Source organism: Rhinolophus ferrumequinum, chromosome 15 (assembly GCF_004115265.2).
Source record: "Rhinolophus ferrumequinum isolate MPI-CBG mRhiFer1 chromosome 15, mRhiFer1_v1.p, whole genome shotgun sequence".
NCBI classification, from domain to species: Eukaryota; Metazoa; Chordata; class Mammalia; order Chiroptera; family Rhinolophidae; genus Rhinolophus; species Rhinolophus ferrumequinum.
The window spans coordinates 17,268,170-17,284,540 of NC_046298.1; the positions used below are offsets into that span (position 1 = coordinate 17,268,170).

At 59.6% G+C, this 16,371-nt stretch overlaps 2 protein-coding genes across 4 annotated transcripts; one reads left to right on the forward strand and one right to left on the reverse strand.

Annotated features, from left to right (window-relative positions):
- Positions 1 to 1,204: 1,204 nt before the first annotated feature.
- CARMIL2 (capping protein regulator and myosin 1 linker 2) lies at positions 1,205 to 13,506 on the forward strand. Its single transcript, XM_033128791.1, has 40 exons — positions 1,205 to 1,333; positions 1,431 to 1,583; positions 1,838 to 1,932; positions 2,027 to 2,077; positions 2,308 to 2,370; positions 2,478 to 2,602; positions 2,734 to 2,825; positions 3,038 to 3,108; positions 3,229 to 3,302; positions 3,446 to 3,521; positions 3,600 to 3,688; positions 3,796 to 3,890; positions 3,965 to 4,051; positions 4,137 to 4,249; positions 4,355 to 4,432; positions 4,569 to 4,645; positions 4,745 to 4,849; positions 5,035 to 5,104; positions 5,251 to 5,332; positions 5,430 to 5,526; positions 5,611 to 5,668; positions 5,803 to 5,975; positions 6,138 to 6,300; positions 6,377 to 6,478; positions 7,512 to 7,640; positions 7,721 to 7,834; positions 7,991 to 8,151; positions 8,222 to 8,309; positions 8,518 to 8,667; positions 8,785 to 8,851; positions 9,321 to 9,550; positions 10,351 to 10,451; positions 10,534 to 10,897; positions 10,979 to 11,101; positions 11,990 to 12,026; positions 12,181 to 12,252; positions 12,388 to 12,603; positions 12,761 to 12,841; positions 13,184 to 13,261; positions 13,347 to 13,506. Exons 2-40 carry the CDS (start codon positions 1,544 to 1,546, stop codon positions 13,457 to 13,459), a joined length of 4,200 nt encoding a protein of 1,399 aa, XP_032984682.1. The 5' UTR covers positions 1,205 to 1,333; positions 1,431 to 1,543; the 3' UTR covers positions 13,460 to 13,506.
- Positions 13,477 to 16,328, reverse strand: ACD (ACD shelterin complex subunit and telomerase recruitment factor). 3 transcript variants are annotated; one of them, XM_033128792.1, is made up of 12 exons: positions 16,141 to 16,327; positions 15,917 to 16,053; positions 15,628 to 15,727; positions 15,464 to 15,540; positions 15,296 to 15,340; positions 15,153 to 15,187; positions 14,859 to 15,010; positions 14,685 to 14,781; positions 14,525 to 14,602; positions 13,971 to 14,344; positions 13,744 to 13,835; positions 13,477 to 13,663 (listed from the first exon to the last, which is right to left on the reverse strand). In XM_033128792.1, exons 1-12 carry the CDS (start codon positions 16,237 to 16,239, stop codon positions 13,585 to 13,587), a joined length of 1,365 nt encoding a protein of 454 aa, XP_032984683.1. In that variant the 5' UTR covers positions 16,240 to 16,327; the 3' UTR covers positions 13,477 to 13,584. The 3 variants fall into 3 exon arrangements, with proteins under 3 accessions (XP_032984683.1, XP_032984685.1, XP_032984684.1); XM_033128793.1 differs by having other exon boundaries at positions 13,495 to 13,663; positions 13,933 to 14,344; positions 16,141 to 16,328; XM_033128794.1 differs by lacking the exon at positions 15,917 to 16,053.
- Between the last annotated feature and the right edge of the window lie 43 nt (positions 16,329 to 16,371).

Below are 16,371 nucleotides of genomic sequence, written 5' to 3' on the forward strand. Positions count from 1 at the left end.
CCTCAGCAAAAGGAGAGGAGATTTTGTTGGGGTCTGGGGAGTGGTAGTCAGGTGACTGGAGGGTATTCCCACTGTCTCTAAGCCCCAAGGTGGGGAGTGTTAGCCAGGAAGGTGAGATGGGAAAGAAACCAAGGGACCCTGTCTAGTATTTCTCATCTACTCTCATGGTTATTTCACCTCTGCCTGGCTGAGCTGTGGACTGTTCTTTAGCTCATAAGTGGAGTTTAATTAGATTGTAATGGAAGAAAAAAATACATTTTTTTGTTTAAATTTCTTGTAACTTGGCTCTGTTTTGGTCATGTCATTTTTGTGCAGTTATGAGAACAATCTTTAAAGGATGGTGGATTATTGGCTACCTTAATGGATGGAACAGGAAAATGGAAAACTTCAGGAAACATACAAGTACATTCAGAGCTAGATAAATTTGTTCACCTCAGCAAAACACGAAGATTCTACTAACTGATACACAGCGTTGCTCATTCAAATGAAAGTAGATAGACCAACTAACATAGAAGCTAGTGGAAATACATAGAAGAACTCCCAATTAGAATCCCCCCGTTTCAAGATAAAATGTGAATTCACATTCACTGGGATGTGGTCCATCTAGCTGAAAGTTGGCACAAGATGGAAGGAAAAAAAAAAGTAATCCCCACCTGAAAACCCTCTAGACGCTAGGTCCCCTGGTCTTTTTTCAGCCTGCTTCTGGAGGGCAGGCCCCCAACTGATGACTTTCTGACCCCTCCTGAAGACAGTATCTTCCCTCTCTCCTAGTGGTTTCCCCCTCCCCAAACTCTCCAGGTCGGGGAGAATGCATACTCAAGGGAGGATCTTGGGGTTCAGGCTGTAGCTGGAGGCTGCCCCCTGAGGGTCCACACCCACCTTCTGGCCCTGACCCAGCCTAAACCTGATTGAAAGCTGAGGAACGTCTTCTGCAGAGAAGGGCCTTTGTGTTCATTTGGTGTTTTTCCCACCTCTTCAGGGTCACGAACTCCAGGTTAGAAGCAACATATTAGGTCCTCCACATTAGGACCCGGGTATTGGGAGAGGTCCGACGCTCTGTCCTTTTAGTCCCGGTGTCCACCTCCCCAAATGGGCTTTAGAGGGGACGAACACGGTGGGCCCTGTAGGGAATTCCCGGGTGGGTAGTGCCCCCTGGTGCTCGCGGCAGGGACTGCGGTGTGGGGTGGAAGTAGGGGGCTAGGAACGCAAGAGGCACGCGACACAAGCGACCCTCCTGGCCACACCACTCCCACCCCGTATCTGGCCTGATCGAGTAGCTCCTGCGCTACGGGGCGAGCAGACAGCTGGGACTCTGCGCCCCTCCTACACCCCGGTACGCGGGCTACACCTCCCAGCCGGCGGAGGCCGGGGCGGGGAGGAGCCGGGTGGGGGGCGGCCTGGCAGGAAGCAGCAAGTACCTTCCGCTGCAGGAGGAGCAGGTGGCTGCTGTGCGGGCCGGGGCCCCAGGCTTCCTGTGCGCGCCCGCCCGCTACTGTTTCTCGTCGGAGCTCTTTGGGTCACTTCGGCCGCCTGGCCCGGCCCCATGGCCCAGACCCCCGACGGCATATCCTCTGAGCTACGAGGTAAGCGCTGGCCCTTGCCTACTTGGCTGGGAGGAGGCAGTGCGGCCCCCAAGCCAGAGGCCGACCCAGCGCCCCCGGGAGTGCCGGGCAAGCATCACTCTCTGCTCCTCCAGAGGGCTTGGCTCCCCGCGGACCACTCCACCCCTTCCTTGCGAGCCCATAGATGAGTCCAGGCCCCTAGCCTGGTACAGACAGTGGCACGAATTGACCTCCATGGAAGGACTAAAGTCATCCAGCATGCCGCCCTTCTACAGGTGAGATCACCAGGTTCCTGTGGCCCAAGGAGGCAGAGCTGTTGCTGAAAACCTGGCTACCAGAGCGGGTGGCTGCTGAGCAAGGTCACGTCCTGGTACGGCAAGGGGCAGAGCCTGGGAGGGCCACTGGGGCCCAAGCAGAAAGAGCTTCTTTCCCTGTCCAGGGTGTCAGATACTCTCTTCCCCCAGGCATTGCTGCGATGGAGAGCCTACCTGCTCCATACCTGCCTCCCCCTGAGGGTGAGTCCCACCACCACCACCCCTTGCTCTCCAGCAGCTTCCTTGATGAGGGTGCATCTGCAGTGCTGTCTTGTCTTTGTGGGCTCTGCCCTTCCAACAGCACTGGGCTCCAGCAGCAGACAGGACTGGAGTGCAGGCGGCTCTAGCTCTGAGCTCCAGGCTGCAAAGGACTGAGCTCCCAGAAGGGTGGGGCTTGGGGCTTGGTTCAGGCTGATCCAGGCACTCCACAGGTGGACTGTACGTTCAGCTACCTGGAAGTTCAGGCCATGGCACTGCAGGAGACACCCCCTCAGGTGAGAACCTTACTACCCCACCAGGGCCTGCAGCCTGGCCTTCACCGCCCCCTCCACCTGCCCCCACCAATGGAGGCCAGCACAGCCCACCCACCTGCCCTCTCCAGGTCACCTTTGAGCTGGAGTCCTTGCCTGAGCTGGTTCTGGAGCTTCCTGGCGTGGCTGCCCTGGAACAGCTGGCCCAGCACATCACTGCAGCCATCAAGAAGGTCTTCCCTCGCTCAACCCTTGGGTGAGGCCCAGCAACTGCAAGGGGCTGGCAGGGAAGGAGGGCAAAGGGGGGATGCTCTTGAGACATAAGTGGGCTGCCTCACATCCCAGGGGCTAGAAGTCCCTTGTCCCCTTCCTTATTCTCCTCCCCAGGAAGCTATTCCGGAGGCCCACGCCCTCCTCCATGCTGGCTCGTCTGGAGAGAAGCAGTCCCTCAGAGGCCACTTCACCCAGTAGCCCCTGTGGTAAGGGCCAAGGTGGGGCCACACGGGGCTTCAGGCAGGAAGGGGCTACCCCTTCCTGCAGCCCCAGACCCCTGGATTTGGAGGTCTCCCCAGCTTAACAGAGCCACTTGAGGCACAGCTACCACCCAGCTTGGGTCTGATCTTCTATCTCTGACCTTTTGTCTCTCTCCTCCTCCCACCCCACCTCCTCATACTCCCTGGCACCTCCCCAGGTGGCTTCCTGGAGACATATGAGGCTCTGTGTGACTACAATGGCTTCCCTTTCCAAGAGGAGATTCAGTGGGTAAGGGTAGGACCCCCCCTCTGGGGGGTTCTGGAGACATCTGATCCCCATGTGCATTATTAAGTCCCTCCCTGCTCCTTGTGGCCCCAAGCCAGTTGGAGACATTTTCTTCCCGTCTAGGATGTGGACACCATCTACCATCGTCAGGGCTGCCGCCATTTCAGCCTAGGAGATTTCAGCCATCTGGGCAGTCGGTGTGTGTCCTGCCAGGACTGGGAAGGGAGGAAGATTCCATGACCCACATTCCTGGGCCTCAGCCTCTCCACAGAGGGGGATGCTGAGCTTGGGATCTGGCTAGAGGACGCTGAGCTCTGCCCCTGCCCCTTGTCCCACCCAGGGACCTGGCCTTGAGTGTGGCTGCCCTGTCCTACAACCTGTGGTTCCGGTGCCTCTCCTGTGTGGACATGAAGCTGGTGAGAGTGTCTGGGCAGGGAGGTGCCAAGGATGTGGGGACAGGGTGCAGCCCACTGAGCCCCAATTCTGGTTCTCAGAGTCTTGAGGTCTTGGAACAGATTCTGCACATGATGAGTCAGTCGTCCCACCTGGAGGAGCTGGTGCTAGAGACCTGTGGCCTGAGGGGGTAAGGGGGACAGGGAGGGCTTGAGGAGAGGAGTCCAGGGGTTTGGGAGTGGGAGGCTAGTGGCCTGGAAGGAGACCAGAGTCTCACGCCTGGGGTCTGGTCCCCAGAGACTTTGTGCGAAGACTGGCCCAAGCGCTGGCAGGGCACTCAAGCTCTGGGCTGCGGGAGCTCAGTCTGGCAGGGAACCTACTGGATGACCGAGGTATGGCTGAGCCTGGGGAAGCCCTGAGGGCTGGCACTAGAGGTGAGACCCACACGGTTGCCCCCATGTCCCAGGCATGGCTGCACTCAGCAGACACCTAGAGCATCGTCCTGGAGCCCTGAGAAGACTCAGCCTAGCACAGACAGGGTTGACGCCTCGAGGTAGGCAGAGCCAAGGATGAGGTTGGGTAGCTGGAGCGGGAAGGTGTTGTCCCCCTGATTGCTGAGCCACCCCCTCCTCCACCAGGAATGAGGGCTCTGGGCCGGGCACTGGCTTCCAATGCAGCCTTTGACTCTGCCCTGACCCACTTGGACCTTTCGGGGAACCAGGGGGCACTGGGGGCCTCAGAGGACAATGGGGTGAGTGGATGTCTTTAGGGACAGGGATTGGGGGTGCTGCAGGCAGTGGGGTGTCAGGAAGCTCTGGGTGAAGCCATCCCTGACTCCCTCCCCACCTCCCACCAGGGCCTCTACAGTTTCCTGAGCCGTCCTAACGCTCTGACGTTCCTGAATGTCGCAGGCACAGACACTGCCCTGGACACTGTGAGGGGGCGGTCATTGGGGGGGATGATCGGTAGGGCTGCTGGTGGGGCCTGAGGCAGGAGGGTAGACTGGAGGGCAAGGCGGGCGGGGAGGGCTCAGTTCTCTGGACAGTGCAGCCCACACCCTTCTCCTGCAGCTCTTTGCTGCGCTATCCCGCGGCTGCTGCGCCAGCCTCACCCACCTGGACGCTTCGAGGAACGTCTTCTCCCGCACGTAAGGCGGGGCAGGCCGGGTCCGGGCGGGGGTCGGTGGACTGCCGGGAGCCGCCTCCCTGAACCAGGAAGCCCACGCCTCCCGCTCCTCCACCCCCAGGAAGTCTCGGGCTGCGCCCGCCGCGTTGCAACTCTTCCTCAGCCGCGCGGGGACGCTTCGGCACCTGGGCCTGGCGGGCTGCAAGCTGCCCCCGGACGCGCTTAGGTCAGTGTCGCTGCCCACGGCCACGCCCCTCGCCTATGCAACCACCACCCAGGCCAAGCCTCCAGCGCCTCACCCCGTTCCTATCGTACCCATACTCTCCCCAGCATCCTGGTCCTTCCTAGTATTCTGTTCGCGCCCTGTACCCCTTTCCTAGCTCCCGCTAGCCCTTTTACATCCCCTTCCAGGGCCGTTTTAGAAGGTCTCGCGCTCAACACGCACTTGGCAGACCTGCACCTGGACCTCAGCGCTTGTGAGGTGAGCATCAGGTTCCCCGACGAGAGCAGGCAATGGGTCCACACACTGGCGATGGGACTGTCACGTGCGAGCGCGGGGCTGTTGGCTGCCTGATCCTCCCCAGCTGTGGCCTGTTGGCCTAAGCATGCTTCACCTTCCACCTCCAGCTGCGCTCAGCGGGCGCCCAGGTGATACAGGACTTAGTGTGTGACGCTGGGGCAGTGAGCTCCCTGGATCTGTCGGATAACGGTGAGGCCGCCTGAAAACCCGTCCTCCCCATGCACCCAATTCCCACACTACCCACCTCACCGCAGCCTCGCCTGTGCGTGACCCCAACCACCCTCAGGCTTTGGCTCAGACATGGTGACTCTGGTGTTGGCCATCGAGAGAAGCCGGTCCCTGCGACATGTGGCGCTTGGAAGGAACTTCAATGTCCGGTGCAAGTGAGCCCCCACCCCACTCCTGGGCTTCCTAAACAGTACCCCATCACCTAGGTCCCTCCCCTCAACCGTGGCCCCTGCCCACAGGGAGACCCTGGACGACGTTCTGCACCGGATTGTCCAACTTATGCAGGATGACGACTGTGTGAGTTCACGGGACCATGCAGGATCCTCAATTAATGGACCCCTGTAACCTCTCTGACTCCTGCTTCCTCGGACCCTGTGATCTCCCCTCCTTGCTGACCCCTGACTCCACCCATGACTTTCTCTTAACCCCAGCCCCTGCAGTCTCTGTCTGTGGCTGAGTCGAGGCTGAAGCTGGGCGCCAGCGTCCTGCTCCGGGCCCTGGCCACTAACCCTAACCTGACAGCGCTGGATATCAGTGGCAACGCCATGGGAGACGCGGGTGCCAAAATGCTGGCCAAGGCGCTTCGGGTTAACACCAGGCTCCGGTGTGCGGGGTCAAAGGGGTGGGACCAACGGGGAGGGGGACGTGACATGGAGGGACTTACTGGGCTAAGGGGCGGGGCTGAATGAGGGCGAATGAACAAGGCCCGCGGGTTGGGTGGGGCCTTGCTGAGCTCGGTCCCCGGCTGAAGCCCCACCTGGCCTAGGTCTGTAGTCTGGGACCGGAACCAAACGTCTGCTTTGGGCCTGCTGGATGTGGCTCAGGCTCTGGAGCAGAACCGAAGCCTGAAGGCCATGCCTCTGCCACTGACCGACGTGGCGCAGGCGCAGCGCAGCCGCCCAGAACTGACAGCACGTGCAGTGAATCAGGTAGGGGCCCTTTCTCCGCTGCTCTGCTGTGTTGTGGCCCAGCCCCTCACCACTTATCAATGTCCCTTGTTCCCAGATCCAAGCCTGTCTCTTGAGAAACAACCGCACGGATCACGCCTCTTCTGCTTGCACTTCCTGCCAGCAGCCACTAGGTCTGGTCTCGAACCCCTCCGAGCAGGTCAGTGGCCTCTCCCTCAACCTTAAGTACACACAGAAGATAAGGAGATGGGGAGAGCTGTGGCACCTGGGAGCCTCCATGAATCTGAAGGTCTGACTTTCCTGGAGCCAGGGTGCCTAAATCCTGCTGTCCCAGACAATTCCCTCTCCTTGGTCTGGAGAGGAGCCTGCTCCTGAAATTGCTCTCCCAAATAACACCCCTGGCTGCCTTTTTAAAGCATTTAAATCGGCTTTCCTATTAAAGATAGGAAGTACTTTAAAATCTTCCCTCAACCCTCCCCCCCATTGTAGCCCCATCTGTGACTTCCCATTCACAGGGCTTCTCTCCCCTCTCCACTGACCTCTGTTGTGGCCAACTCAGTGACCCTTTCTCTGCCTTCATCTCCCTCCTCTACCTTGCCTTTGTGAGAGATGTTTCCACTTCTCCATTCCCAAATCCCACTTTTCTCCCAAGCTTGAGAGCCTAGGTATCTTGACCCAGACATCCTGCACGGGGTTCACATTCTATACATCTTCAAGTGATCTCTTCATCTCCCACAGACTCTTCTCTCTACCCTGGAGCCCAATCTTACTGGTGTCCACACCCACCAAGTGCTGTGGACAGAGATGTGGACCAGGTCTCTGCTGTCTACAACGGAGCCTGCAAGGGACAGACCTCCTTGGTCCTGTTCCTCACCCTCACCTAAACTCTCCCTTGCTCCCCCTGCTTCTTCTTCCATGGTGCCTAACTCCCATTCCCGACCCCCACTTTCCAGGCTGTCCTCTAGGTGGATGGTGAACAAACTGAGCTTCTAAAACACAGACATAACTAACAACTTCTTCCTATTCTGTACACTGAAGTATATATAAAGTCCCTACAATGAACCAAAGGAGACACGGCTCTCCCTTCATGAACAAATAAGGTTCCTAAGTGGGTGGCCTGATGGTACTGGGTTCAGGACCTCATACCCTGTTGGAGACCCTGGGGAGGAGGCAGTCAGGTATTGGGGGACTGGGAGGGAACCAGGCGGGGACTGATTCCTGATGCCCCTCAGGAAGTGAACGAACTGTGTCAGTCGGTGCAGGAGCATGTGGAGCTTCTGGGCTGTGGCGCTGGGCCCCAGGGTGAAGCCGCCGTGCACCAGGCCGAGGATGCCATCCAAAATGCCAACTTCTCTCTCAGCGTAAGCACTGCTCCTGCTACCAGGACCCTCCCCCTCTTAGTCAGGTGTCCTTGCAACTCCTTTTTCTCCTTGGTCTCCAGATTCTCCCCATTCTATATGAGGCAGGAAGCTCCCCAAGTCATCAATGGCAGCTGCGGCAGAAGCTGGAGGGCCTCCTGGGACAGGTGGGCGAGGTCTGCCGCCAGGACATTCAGGTGAGATGGTACCCTTGCCTCAATCCCACTTCCATATGCAGGCTTGACCCTCATCTCAAAGGCTTCACTGTGATATCCCGAGTCAAACTTCTGTGGGGGTCGGAGCCTCAAGACAATTGGTCTAATCACCCTCACCATGCTCTGATCTTTGCCCAGGACTTCACTCAGGCCACACTGGACACGACAAGGAGCCTCTGCCCACAGATGCTGCAGGGACCCAGGTGGAGGGAGCAGCTAGAGGGGGTCCTGGTGGGCTCCAGGGGCCTCCCAGAGCTGCTCCCAGAGCACCTGTTGCAAGATGCCTTTACTAGGCTCAGGTAGGCTGGATGGGACTGGGCTGGGCTAGGCAGAGACAGCACACTAACCCTTGCCCTCTCTTGCCCACAGAGATATGCGGCTGTCAGTCACAGGGTCCTTGGCAGAGAGCATTGTGTCTCAAGCTGTGGCGGGTTTGAGTGCAGCCAGGGATCGGCTGGTGAGGGGAAACTGCGCTTGGGCATATATGCGCGCGCACACACACACACACACACACACACACACACAGTGACCTGGCTAATGCCTTGCAGGGGTTCTGTAATGTCTTTGGGGTCATAAAGCCCAGGGATATTTCAGGGTTCCCTTAGCACTGATGGGACTATGGCTGAGGCCCTACTTCCCCATCTTTGGGGTGCCTGGTATTGCAGGTGGACAGTCTAGCTCAGCAGGCAACAGTGGCAATGCCCCCTGCCATACCAGTACTGGATGGAGGCCAGCTCAGCCCCTTTGGGCCTAGGGAATTGGAAAGCCTTTTCTTCCCTGAGGAGAAGGACAAGGAGGAGGAAGATGAGCAGAAGGTAGGTGGTCCCAGAACTCTGGGCCTCGAAGCCTAGATCTTCCCATCTTGTTCTGGAATGTGGAAGGTGGGGAGTTAGCTCCCCTGCCCCACGCCGAGTTTGTGCCCTCCAATCCAGGATGACAGTCCTTCACAGAAATGGCCTCAATCCAACCACTGTCTTCACCTGGTACTCTCCACTCACGGTAAGTCAACGCCTGGGAGGAAGGGAGTTACTGAGTTGCGCTGAAGCTCCATTAGACCTTGGCCACATTCATTTTGTCCTGTTGTCCCGAGAACTCCCTGACACTTGCCAGGACCAGGCCAGGACTCCCTGCAGCCTGCAAGGTTGGGATCTGCTGTTGGCAGTCAGCACAGAGCAGGACCTGAGCAAACCAGGGCCCGGACACTGTCTCCGTCTCCACTCGCCCACCCCACCCCGCCCCTTTCCCTATCCACAGGACGCGCATGCTTGGCGGCGGTGCGGATGCACGCTGCTCGGGGCCGCGCTCAGCACCACGGACAGTGGCGGCAGGGGAGGGGCTGGTAGGGGGGAGCAGGCAGCGTAACTGGGGCCCCTCCCCGCGCCCTGGGCGGGTCCCCCGCCGCCCTAGCGCCGCCACTGCCACCACCCTGGGCTCCACGCTCCGTGCTCTTCTGGTGCTCTCCCCTCAGGTGCTGCTGAGGAACCGGAGTCCGAGCTGGCGGCTCCTGGGGAGGATGCGGAGCCGCAGGCGGGCCCATCCGCACGCGGCTCTCCGAGCCCCGCTGCTCCTGGCCCCCCGGCCGGCCCTTTGCCTCGCATGGAACTGCCACCCGCCGGGCATCCCCTGCGCCATCCGACCAGGGCAAGGCCAAGGCCACGGCGCCAGCACCACCACCGCCCGCCGCCTGGGGGCCCCCAGGTGAGCGCCCTCCCCCCACTCCAGAGCTCGTGGAATTGGGGGTCCCAGGAGACCCCTTTGCTCCTTACGGGTGATGGTGGGTCGGGAGGTGGGTTGTGGGTGCCGCATCCTGGCTTCTTCCTTGTCAAAGGCCTCCACCCCAGGCCATACCCATGCGGGATCATGGGTTTGTGGGCTTCGTTGGGGGAGCACCTGGGTGTAGGACTCTGCCTCAGGTCGGCTGCTTAGTGCGTGGATGTGCAGGAGAGGGAGGCTCTTATCCTTCATCCCCTAGGGTTACTGAAAGATACTGGGCTCCCCGTCTACTGCACATCCAGCTGGTGTATATGTTGGGAGATGTATGTGTGGACCCGGTGGGGGGGGGCAGTGGGCACAGGGTGGAAGGGGAGGAGGAGCCGACTTGAGGCCCCCCAGAGGGTCTGACGCAGCAGCCAGTACTGCTGAGCGGCAGCAGGCCCGGTGGGGTGGGGGTGGGGGATACTGCAGGGAAGTGTTTGGAGCAGAAGGGGTGGCAGGTGAGAACGTGTGACCGGGTGGTTCAGGATGTGTAGGATATTCTATGGGACATGAATAGGTGTGGGCCGAGTGTGTGTTCTGGGCCAACTACAGGTGAGGGGTATGTGAAATCAGCATCTCTGTTCACCAGCTAGATTAGGGGGGAGCTTGTGTGTCAGCAGCCCCCTAGGGTCAGCTCAGCTTCCAGGTTCCAGAGTTGCCCTGGGCAGGCTGTTGGACAAGGGAGGTGGGGAGAAGTCACACTTGCACTCAGCCCTGACCCCTGACTGTGTGGTGTCCCCCAGGTGCCCCCAGCCCTGCCGCAGGAAGGGAATGGGCTCAGTGCCCGCGTGGACGAGGGCGTGGAGGAATTCTTCTCTAAAAGGCTGATCCAGCAGGACCGCCTGTGAGTGAGGGGCAGTTGCAGTGGGTGGGAGAGGGTGGGCTGCTCCATGGGCCTTCCTGCTTATTGCTGGCTGTTCCCACAGCTGGGCCCCCGAGGAGGATCCAGCCACTGAGGGAGGTACCACCCCTGTACCCCGCACACTACGAAAGAAGCTGGGCACCCTCTTTGCCTTCAAGAAGCCTCGTTCAACGCGGGGGCCACGGCCTGATCTAGAGACCAGCCCTGGGGCAGCTTCCCGCACTCGAAAAACCACCCTTGGGGACCTTCTGCGGCCACCAGCCCGTCCTGGCCGTGGTGAGGAGCCTGGTGGGGCTGAGGGGGGCAGCAGCAGCCCGGACCCTGCCCGCAGGAGCCGGCCTCGCTACACTCGAGAAAGCAAGGCCTACTCGATGATACTGCTGCCTGCTGAGGAGGAGGAGGCGACACTGGGTGCTAGACCTGATAAGGTGAGGCCCGGCGATGGCTGAGGGCTCTGCGGGAGCTGAGGGCAGCGGGCGCTCCCCTCACTCGGGCACGTCTGTCCCCAGCGGCGGCCCCTGGAACGGGGAGACACCGAGCTGGCCCCATCCTTTGAACAGCGGGTACAAGTGATGCTGCAGAGAATCGGCGTGAGCAGAGGCAGCGGGAGTGCCGAAAGCAAGAGGAAGCAAGTGAGTTGGGAGGGACGCAAGTGTGAAGTGAGGGGGCAGCTGACATGTGGCTTGTGGCAGTCGGTGGGTGACACGTGACCAGGAGACTCATGACACACAGGTCTGTCAGTTCCACCACCACCCCTTCAAAATAGTCAGCAGATTCAACCATTCTTCCTTCTTCGCTTCTGCCCTGGCCCAGGCCACTGAGCTCTCCTCCTAGGAGCTGGGATGGGCCTTTCTCTGCAGATCTAACAGAAATCGACCTCGTCATCTGCATTTGAAACAGCAAGTCATCCAGGGGGCTTTCCTCTCAAGCCACTGCCCTAACTCCTAACTTAACTGCCTCAGGCCCTAGTGGCTGCTTTCCTCTCACTGCTCTCTCCCTGGTTGCATATTCCGAGCCTCTGCACACGTTCCTGTTTGGAGTGCCTCTCTGGCCCACTTCCAGCCCCTCATCAACACCGTGGGCTGAGCAGGTTCCTCTTCCTCCATCCCTGCACTTCCCTGTGGGCCTTCCCTCTCTTCCTGCTAATGCCACTCTCTGATCACAGTCCCTAATAAGAGCCGCAGCCCCTTTTACTATCTAGTTTATAATCTTTCATGAAAATAAACACACATGAAGTGAACCTCAGCTTGAATTTAGAAACAAAGTATAGAAAGTAAATCAGATATTTAAGAAATCACATTATCTGTGTGTCTGTGCATGTTCTTGTGTATCTATGGATGTTTCTATGTTAACTGTCCACCATCCCAGACTTGAGCCCTAAGGCCGAGACTGGGTTTGCCACGTTCTTGTCCAGCCCACAGGGGGCATTTGGTGGCAGTTATAAGAACAAGAATGCAAAAAAGGACAAGGTTAGGGCGAGGGCAGCCCAGGACTGAGCTTGAATTCCCTGTTTCCTACAGAGCAAAGATGGAGAGATCAAGAAGGCTGGCTCAGATGGTAAGTGGGACCCTGGGCTAGGGCAGTACATTTTCAGAGAGGGGGTTGTCCTCAAAGATACGCCCCAAGGCACTTGCTTTCCTGGGGAGAGGCCAGGTTTTTCTTCCCCTCACCACCAAGGTCTGGTGCCTGAGCCCCCAACCCTGCCTTGCAGGTGACATTATGGACAGTTCATCGGAGGCCCCTCCCATCTCGATCAAGTCCCGCACCCACTCTGTGTCTGCTGGTAAGTGAGGGCCACTGTGTGTTGGGGGACATGAAGGGATAGGCAGGAGGGGGTCCGACCATTGGTTATGGTCGCATTGGGCCAGGCACCTCCAATGCCTGGCCCAAGTCTTGGCTGATACTATTCTCCTTGCAGACCCCTCATGCAGACCTGGGCCAGGGGGTCAGGGGCCTGAGTCTGCCACCTGGAAGACACTGGGCCAGCAGCTGAATGCAGAGCTTAGAAGCCGTGGTTGGGGACAACAGGATGGTCCAGGACCCCCTTCTCCTTGTCCCAGCCCCCGAAAAGCCAGCCCCTCCCCAGACAGCCTGGGCCTCCCGGAGGATCCTTGCTTGGGTCCCAGGAATGAAGGTAAGCAGGCACCCTCGCCTCCACCACAACACTGGGCTGGGGACTGGAGGAGTCTCTGCTGGGAACTCAGCGCCTCTGCAGACCAAGAAGGTGGGAGGCAAGGGCTGGAGTAGGGGCAGCTGCTGGGACCACACCCTGATACCCTGGCCTCCCCCAGATGGCCAGCTGAGGCCGAGGCCTCTCTCGGCAGGGCGACGAGCAGTGTCTGTGCATGAGGACCAGCTCCAGGCCCCCGTTGGTGAGGGGAGATACCTCCATGTGTGTTTGAGTGCAGGAGGAGATGGGCGAGGGTGGGCCCCAGGGCTCCCTTCATGGCTCTGGTCCTTGGAGGGGGCCAGTGGTGGTGTGAAGGGTTGAGAAATGAGAGCCAGAAGGCCAGGAGCAAGGGGCTGACAAGCCCTTCCTAGCCCTGGCTCCACCTCCAAAAGAGCAACCTCTGCCAGGGGTGGGAGGATGTAGGGAAAGGGGGAGGCTCTGAAGGCAACAGTGTGTGCATGTGTCTGGTGTGTGCACGCACACACTGGAGTTGACAGGGTTTGGGGCAGGCAGCAATCCAACCCATGCCTTTTGTGTCCCCCAGAAAGGCCCCTGAGGCTGCAGCGCTCCCCTGTCCTCAAGCGCAGGCCAAAGCTTGAGGCACCCCCGTCTCCAAGCCTAGGTAAGAGGGGGCTGACCTGGCTGCGCAGGTGGCAGGACTGCTCAGTCCAGTTCTGATCTTCCTCTCTCCCCCTTTCCCTTTGTAGGATCTGGCCTTAGAGCCGAGCCTCCACCCTCACAGCCTACAGAGCCCTCCAGCCCTGAGTGGAGTCCACCCTCCCCAGCCACAGACCAAAGAGGCGGCGGCCCCAACCCCTGACTCTCTCCTTTCTTGCCGCATGAGATTATTTTATTAAAAAATTCAAAGGAAGCAGAGTATGGAGCACTGTTTGTCCACACTCAGGATCTGTATGCACATATCCTCCCACGTGGTCACATGACCCCTCACAGCTGGGTTTGCTCAGATTCCAGCTGTGGCTCCATCAGAAAGTGCAAGGCCCAGGCTAGGAGCTGGGGAGGGAGCCTGGGAAGAGAACCATGGCTGTCGGTCAATGAAGACGGGGACTGCTGACCAAGAGAGGGGGGACAGCCCCAGGCACTCACCTGGCATCTTGGACCTGGGCACACAGGGAAGTGCAGGGTGGCTCATACTCATATTGGAAGGCGGAACCATCACGATGCCTCTTTGGGGGCTCCTGAAGGAGATGTGGTATCTGGAGAGGGGCCAACAAGGACCCCCTAACCCCATCCAAGGCTACCCCAACCGCACTCCCAGCGCTACCCAAGGCCTACCGAATTTTACCCTCCAATTGTAGGGGGGCTGTGCTCACCCACACAGGACTGGATTCCAGGACTCCCTCAGTGCTTCTTATCCTTGGAGAATGCAGCCAGTTCTTGAGGGGCAACCCTAGCTCCTTGAACTCCAGGCTAGATTTCTGGGGCCTGGTCACATGGGCCTGGTGTGGACTGGGAATGTGACCAAGAGGTGACAGACTTGGGGTGCCCCTCAGGAATAGGGAGCTGGATACATGGCTGGGCTGTGAGGAACTGGGGGACAGAGGGCCAGGGGCTGAGCAGAGGGCTGGTAAGGGCTGGGAGCTGCCGTTCTGCACTGGGTCTGGAGCTGCTGGGGACAGGGCAGGCAGAAGGCTGACACTGGTAGCACTTTCCTCTGACGACACGTGGCTAGGTAAGGTAGGGGTTCCTGGGGAGGAAGCGGCTCGCTGTGGGCACAGCCCTCTCAGCTCAGACCAGCTGAGTGGCCTGTGCGCTTCGGCCGCAGGGACTGTGTTCAGCGCCAACCCAGCTGTGTACCCTTTCATAGCATCCTGCGGAGCGCCCGCACCTGATGATAACAGTGAGTGTGGCCTCGGCACCACCTTACCTGAGGAACTGAGTAAGGAAGGAGACAGGGTCAGCGACAGTTCCTCAAGAGCCAGGTCTGGTGGGGGCAAGTCAGGGCCTAGGGGTCAGGAAAGGCTTATCAGCACTGTGGGCGCCAGGTCTCCAGACACTCCCCTCTGGACCGTTCCCGTCCTCCTTACCCTGTGCCCTCCGACCTCGGCCCAGAGAGTTCAGGATTTGCTGGTCATTCTCAGAGATGTGCAGCCATAGACTGGGGAGAGTATACACAGCTTCTTCCTGTGGAAGTGAACTATCATCCTGGCCCTTGCCTGACTCCTTACCCAGACATTTCCCAAGGGAAGCCCCAGACTGACCAAGGCCCTGCTGCGGGAGGCGGCCCAGCGGGTGAGCAGAGGTGCTGCGCAAGGGCCTGACAGCATCAGACAGCTCTCAGCCCTGCAAACCAGTGCCCCCTGATGCTCCTGTTCCTCCTGCACTTCCTCCAGAAGTTGGGATAGCGAAAGGCCTGAGGGCGGGGGATGGACTGAAGCTCAGAGAGGAGGAAGGGGAGGGCGGGTGAGGAGGAGGGCTTATTAAGGAAGCAGGAGGCTACGGCTGGGAAGTCACTCTACAGGGAGTTAGGGTCACTGGTCAACACCTATAAGTACCTGCATTGGGAGAGGTGGACTCTGAAAGGTGCTCCCTGCAGAAACAGAGGGGACAGGCCTGAGGAACAATCCTGAGGCCTGTCAACACATCTGCCATCCTCTGATCAAGTCACACCAGCCCATTAGCCCAACCCCTGACTCACTCCAGGCAGTCATTGAGCTTTTTCTGCACATCTGGGTCCTGGTTGCTAGGAAAGAGAAGGAGACAAGCAGTTAATGTTATTGGGGCCCACGCCCTCCCACCCAAAAGGCCTAGGCTAACGCCAGCCAGGCCTGGGTGAGAACAGTTGCAAAGTGCAGGCATCACTTACCAACCAGTCACCCAGTCTCGGGGCTGCTCCGTGGGCAGCAGGCAGAAGCGGTTCACCTGGAGGTAGAACTCCGAGGGCTAGAGGGATGAGTTCAGGGATGGGTCTTGGGACCTGTCACCAAGAGTCAGGCCCAGTAACCCACCCAAACCAGCCTTACCACTCACCAGGCCACCCTCGCCCTCGGGAACTTGGACTCGGACTCCACAGTCCTGCAGCAGCAGCAGCCGGCCTTCAGCCCCTCGGAAGCCAAACTCCTTCTCTTCCCTGCAAGTGCGTGCGATCCTCACTGCCAAACCCACGGGAACACAGCACTGCCAGCCTGAGGCCCGCCCGCCTGGAACACCCCCACCTTGGGCACATCGCCCCTCCCGCCTGGGTCCGCCCACCTCGGACTCAAGTCTAGCGCTCGCCCCTCGGCTCAAAGCTCCCCGGGCCCCGCAGCGCCTTTCTCACCAGTCCGAGGCGTTCAGGGCCTCCCGCGTCACCAGGCATCGAATACTGTGGGTCCCGTCAGACACTAGCAGTGCCGCCCCGACTTCAGACTTGTCAGGGGCGTGGGACGTGCCTGGGCCTTCAGCCTCCTGCAGTACCTGACGGCGGCGACGGGCGTCAATCCCACCTCCTTCGGGCCCTGCCCTGGTCTCTGGGCCCTGAGAGGGATGGGGGGGGGGGCTCACCTGGAGCAGCTGCCCCGCCCGCGGACTTGAGAGTGTCTCTGACTCCAGGACCAGTTCTCGAATCCAAGGCCGCAGGACCAAGGTCCGCAAGCCTGCCATTCCCGCAGCTGCATCCGCTGAGCACCGCTCACCCAGGTTTCCCGCGGGAGCTCTGGCCCCGCCTTTGGTCGGAAGAGGAAACGCACAACTGCTGGGCGGGATCTGAGCTCGAGGCCCCGCCCACCGGCATGC

Bases quoted from the DNA above. Each gene is read 5' to 3' on its own strand.
- CARMIL2 (XM_033128791.1), top strand. From the start codon at position 1,544: ATGGCCCAGACCCCCGACGGCATATCCTCTGAGCTACGAG. The intron at 1,933-2,026 runs GTACGGCAAGGG...CTCTTCCCCCAG, and splicing joins CTGAGCAAGGTCACGTCCTG to GCATTGCTGCGATGGAGAGC. The intron at 3,689-3,795 runs GTAAGGGGGACA...TCTGGTCCCCAG, and splicing joins GAGACCTGTGGCCTGAGGGG to AGACTTTGTGCGAAGACTGG.
- ACD (XM_033128792.1), bottom strand. From the start codon at position 16,239: ATGGCAGGCTTGCGGACCTTGGTCCTGCGGCCTTGGATTCGAGAACTG. The intron at 15,728-15,916 runs GTGAGAAAGGCG...ACGCACTTGCAG, and splicing joins GCCCTGAACGCCTCGGACTG to GGAAGAGAAGGAGTTTGGCT. The intron at 13,836-13,970 runs GTGAGCACAGCC...CATCTCCTTCAG, and splicing joins TGGAATCCAGTCCTGTGTGG to GAGCCCCCAAAGAGGCATCG.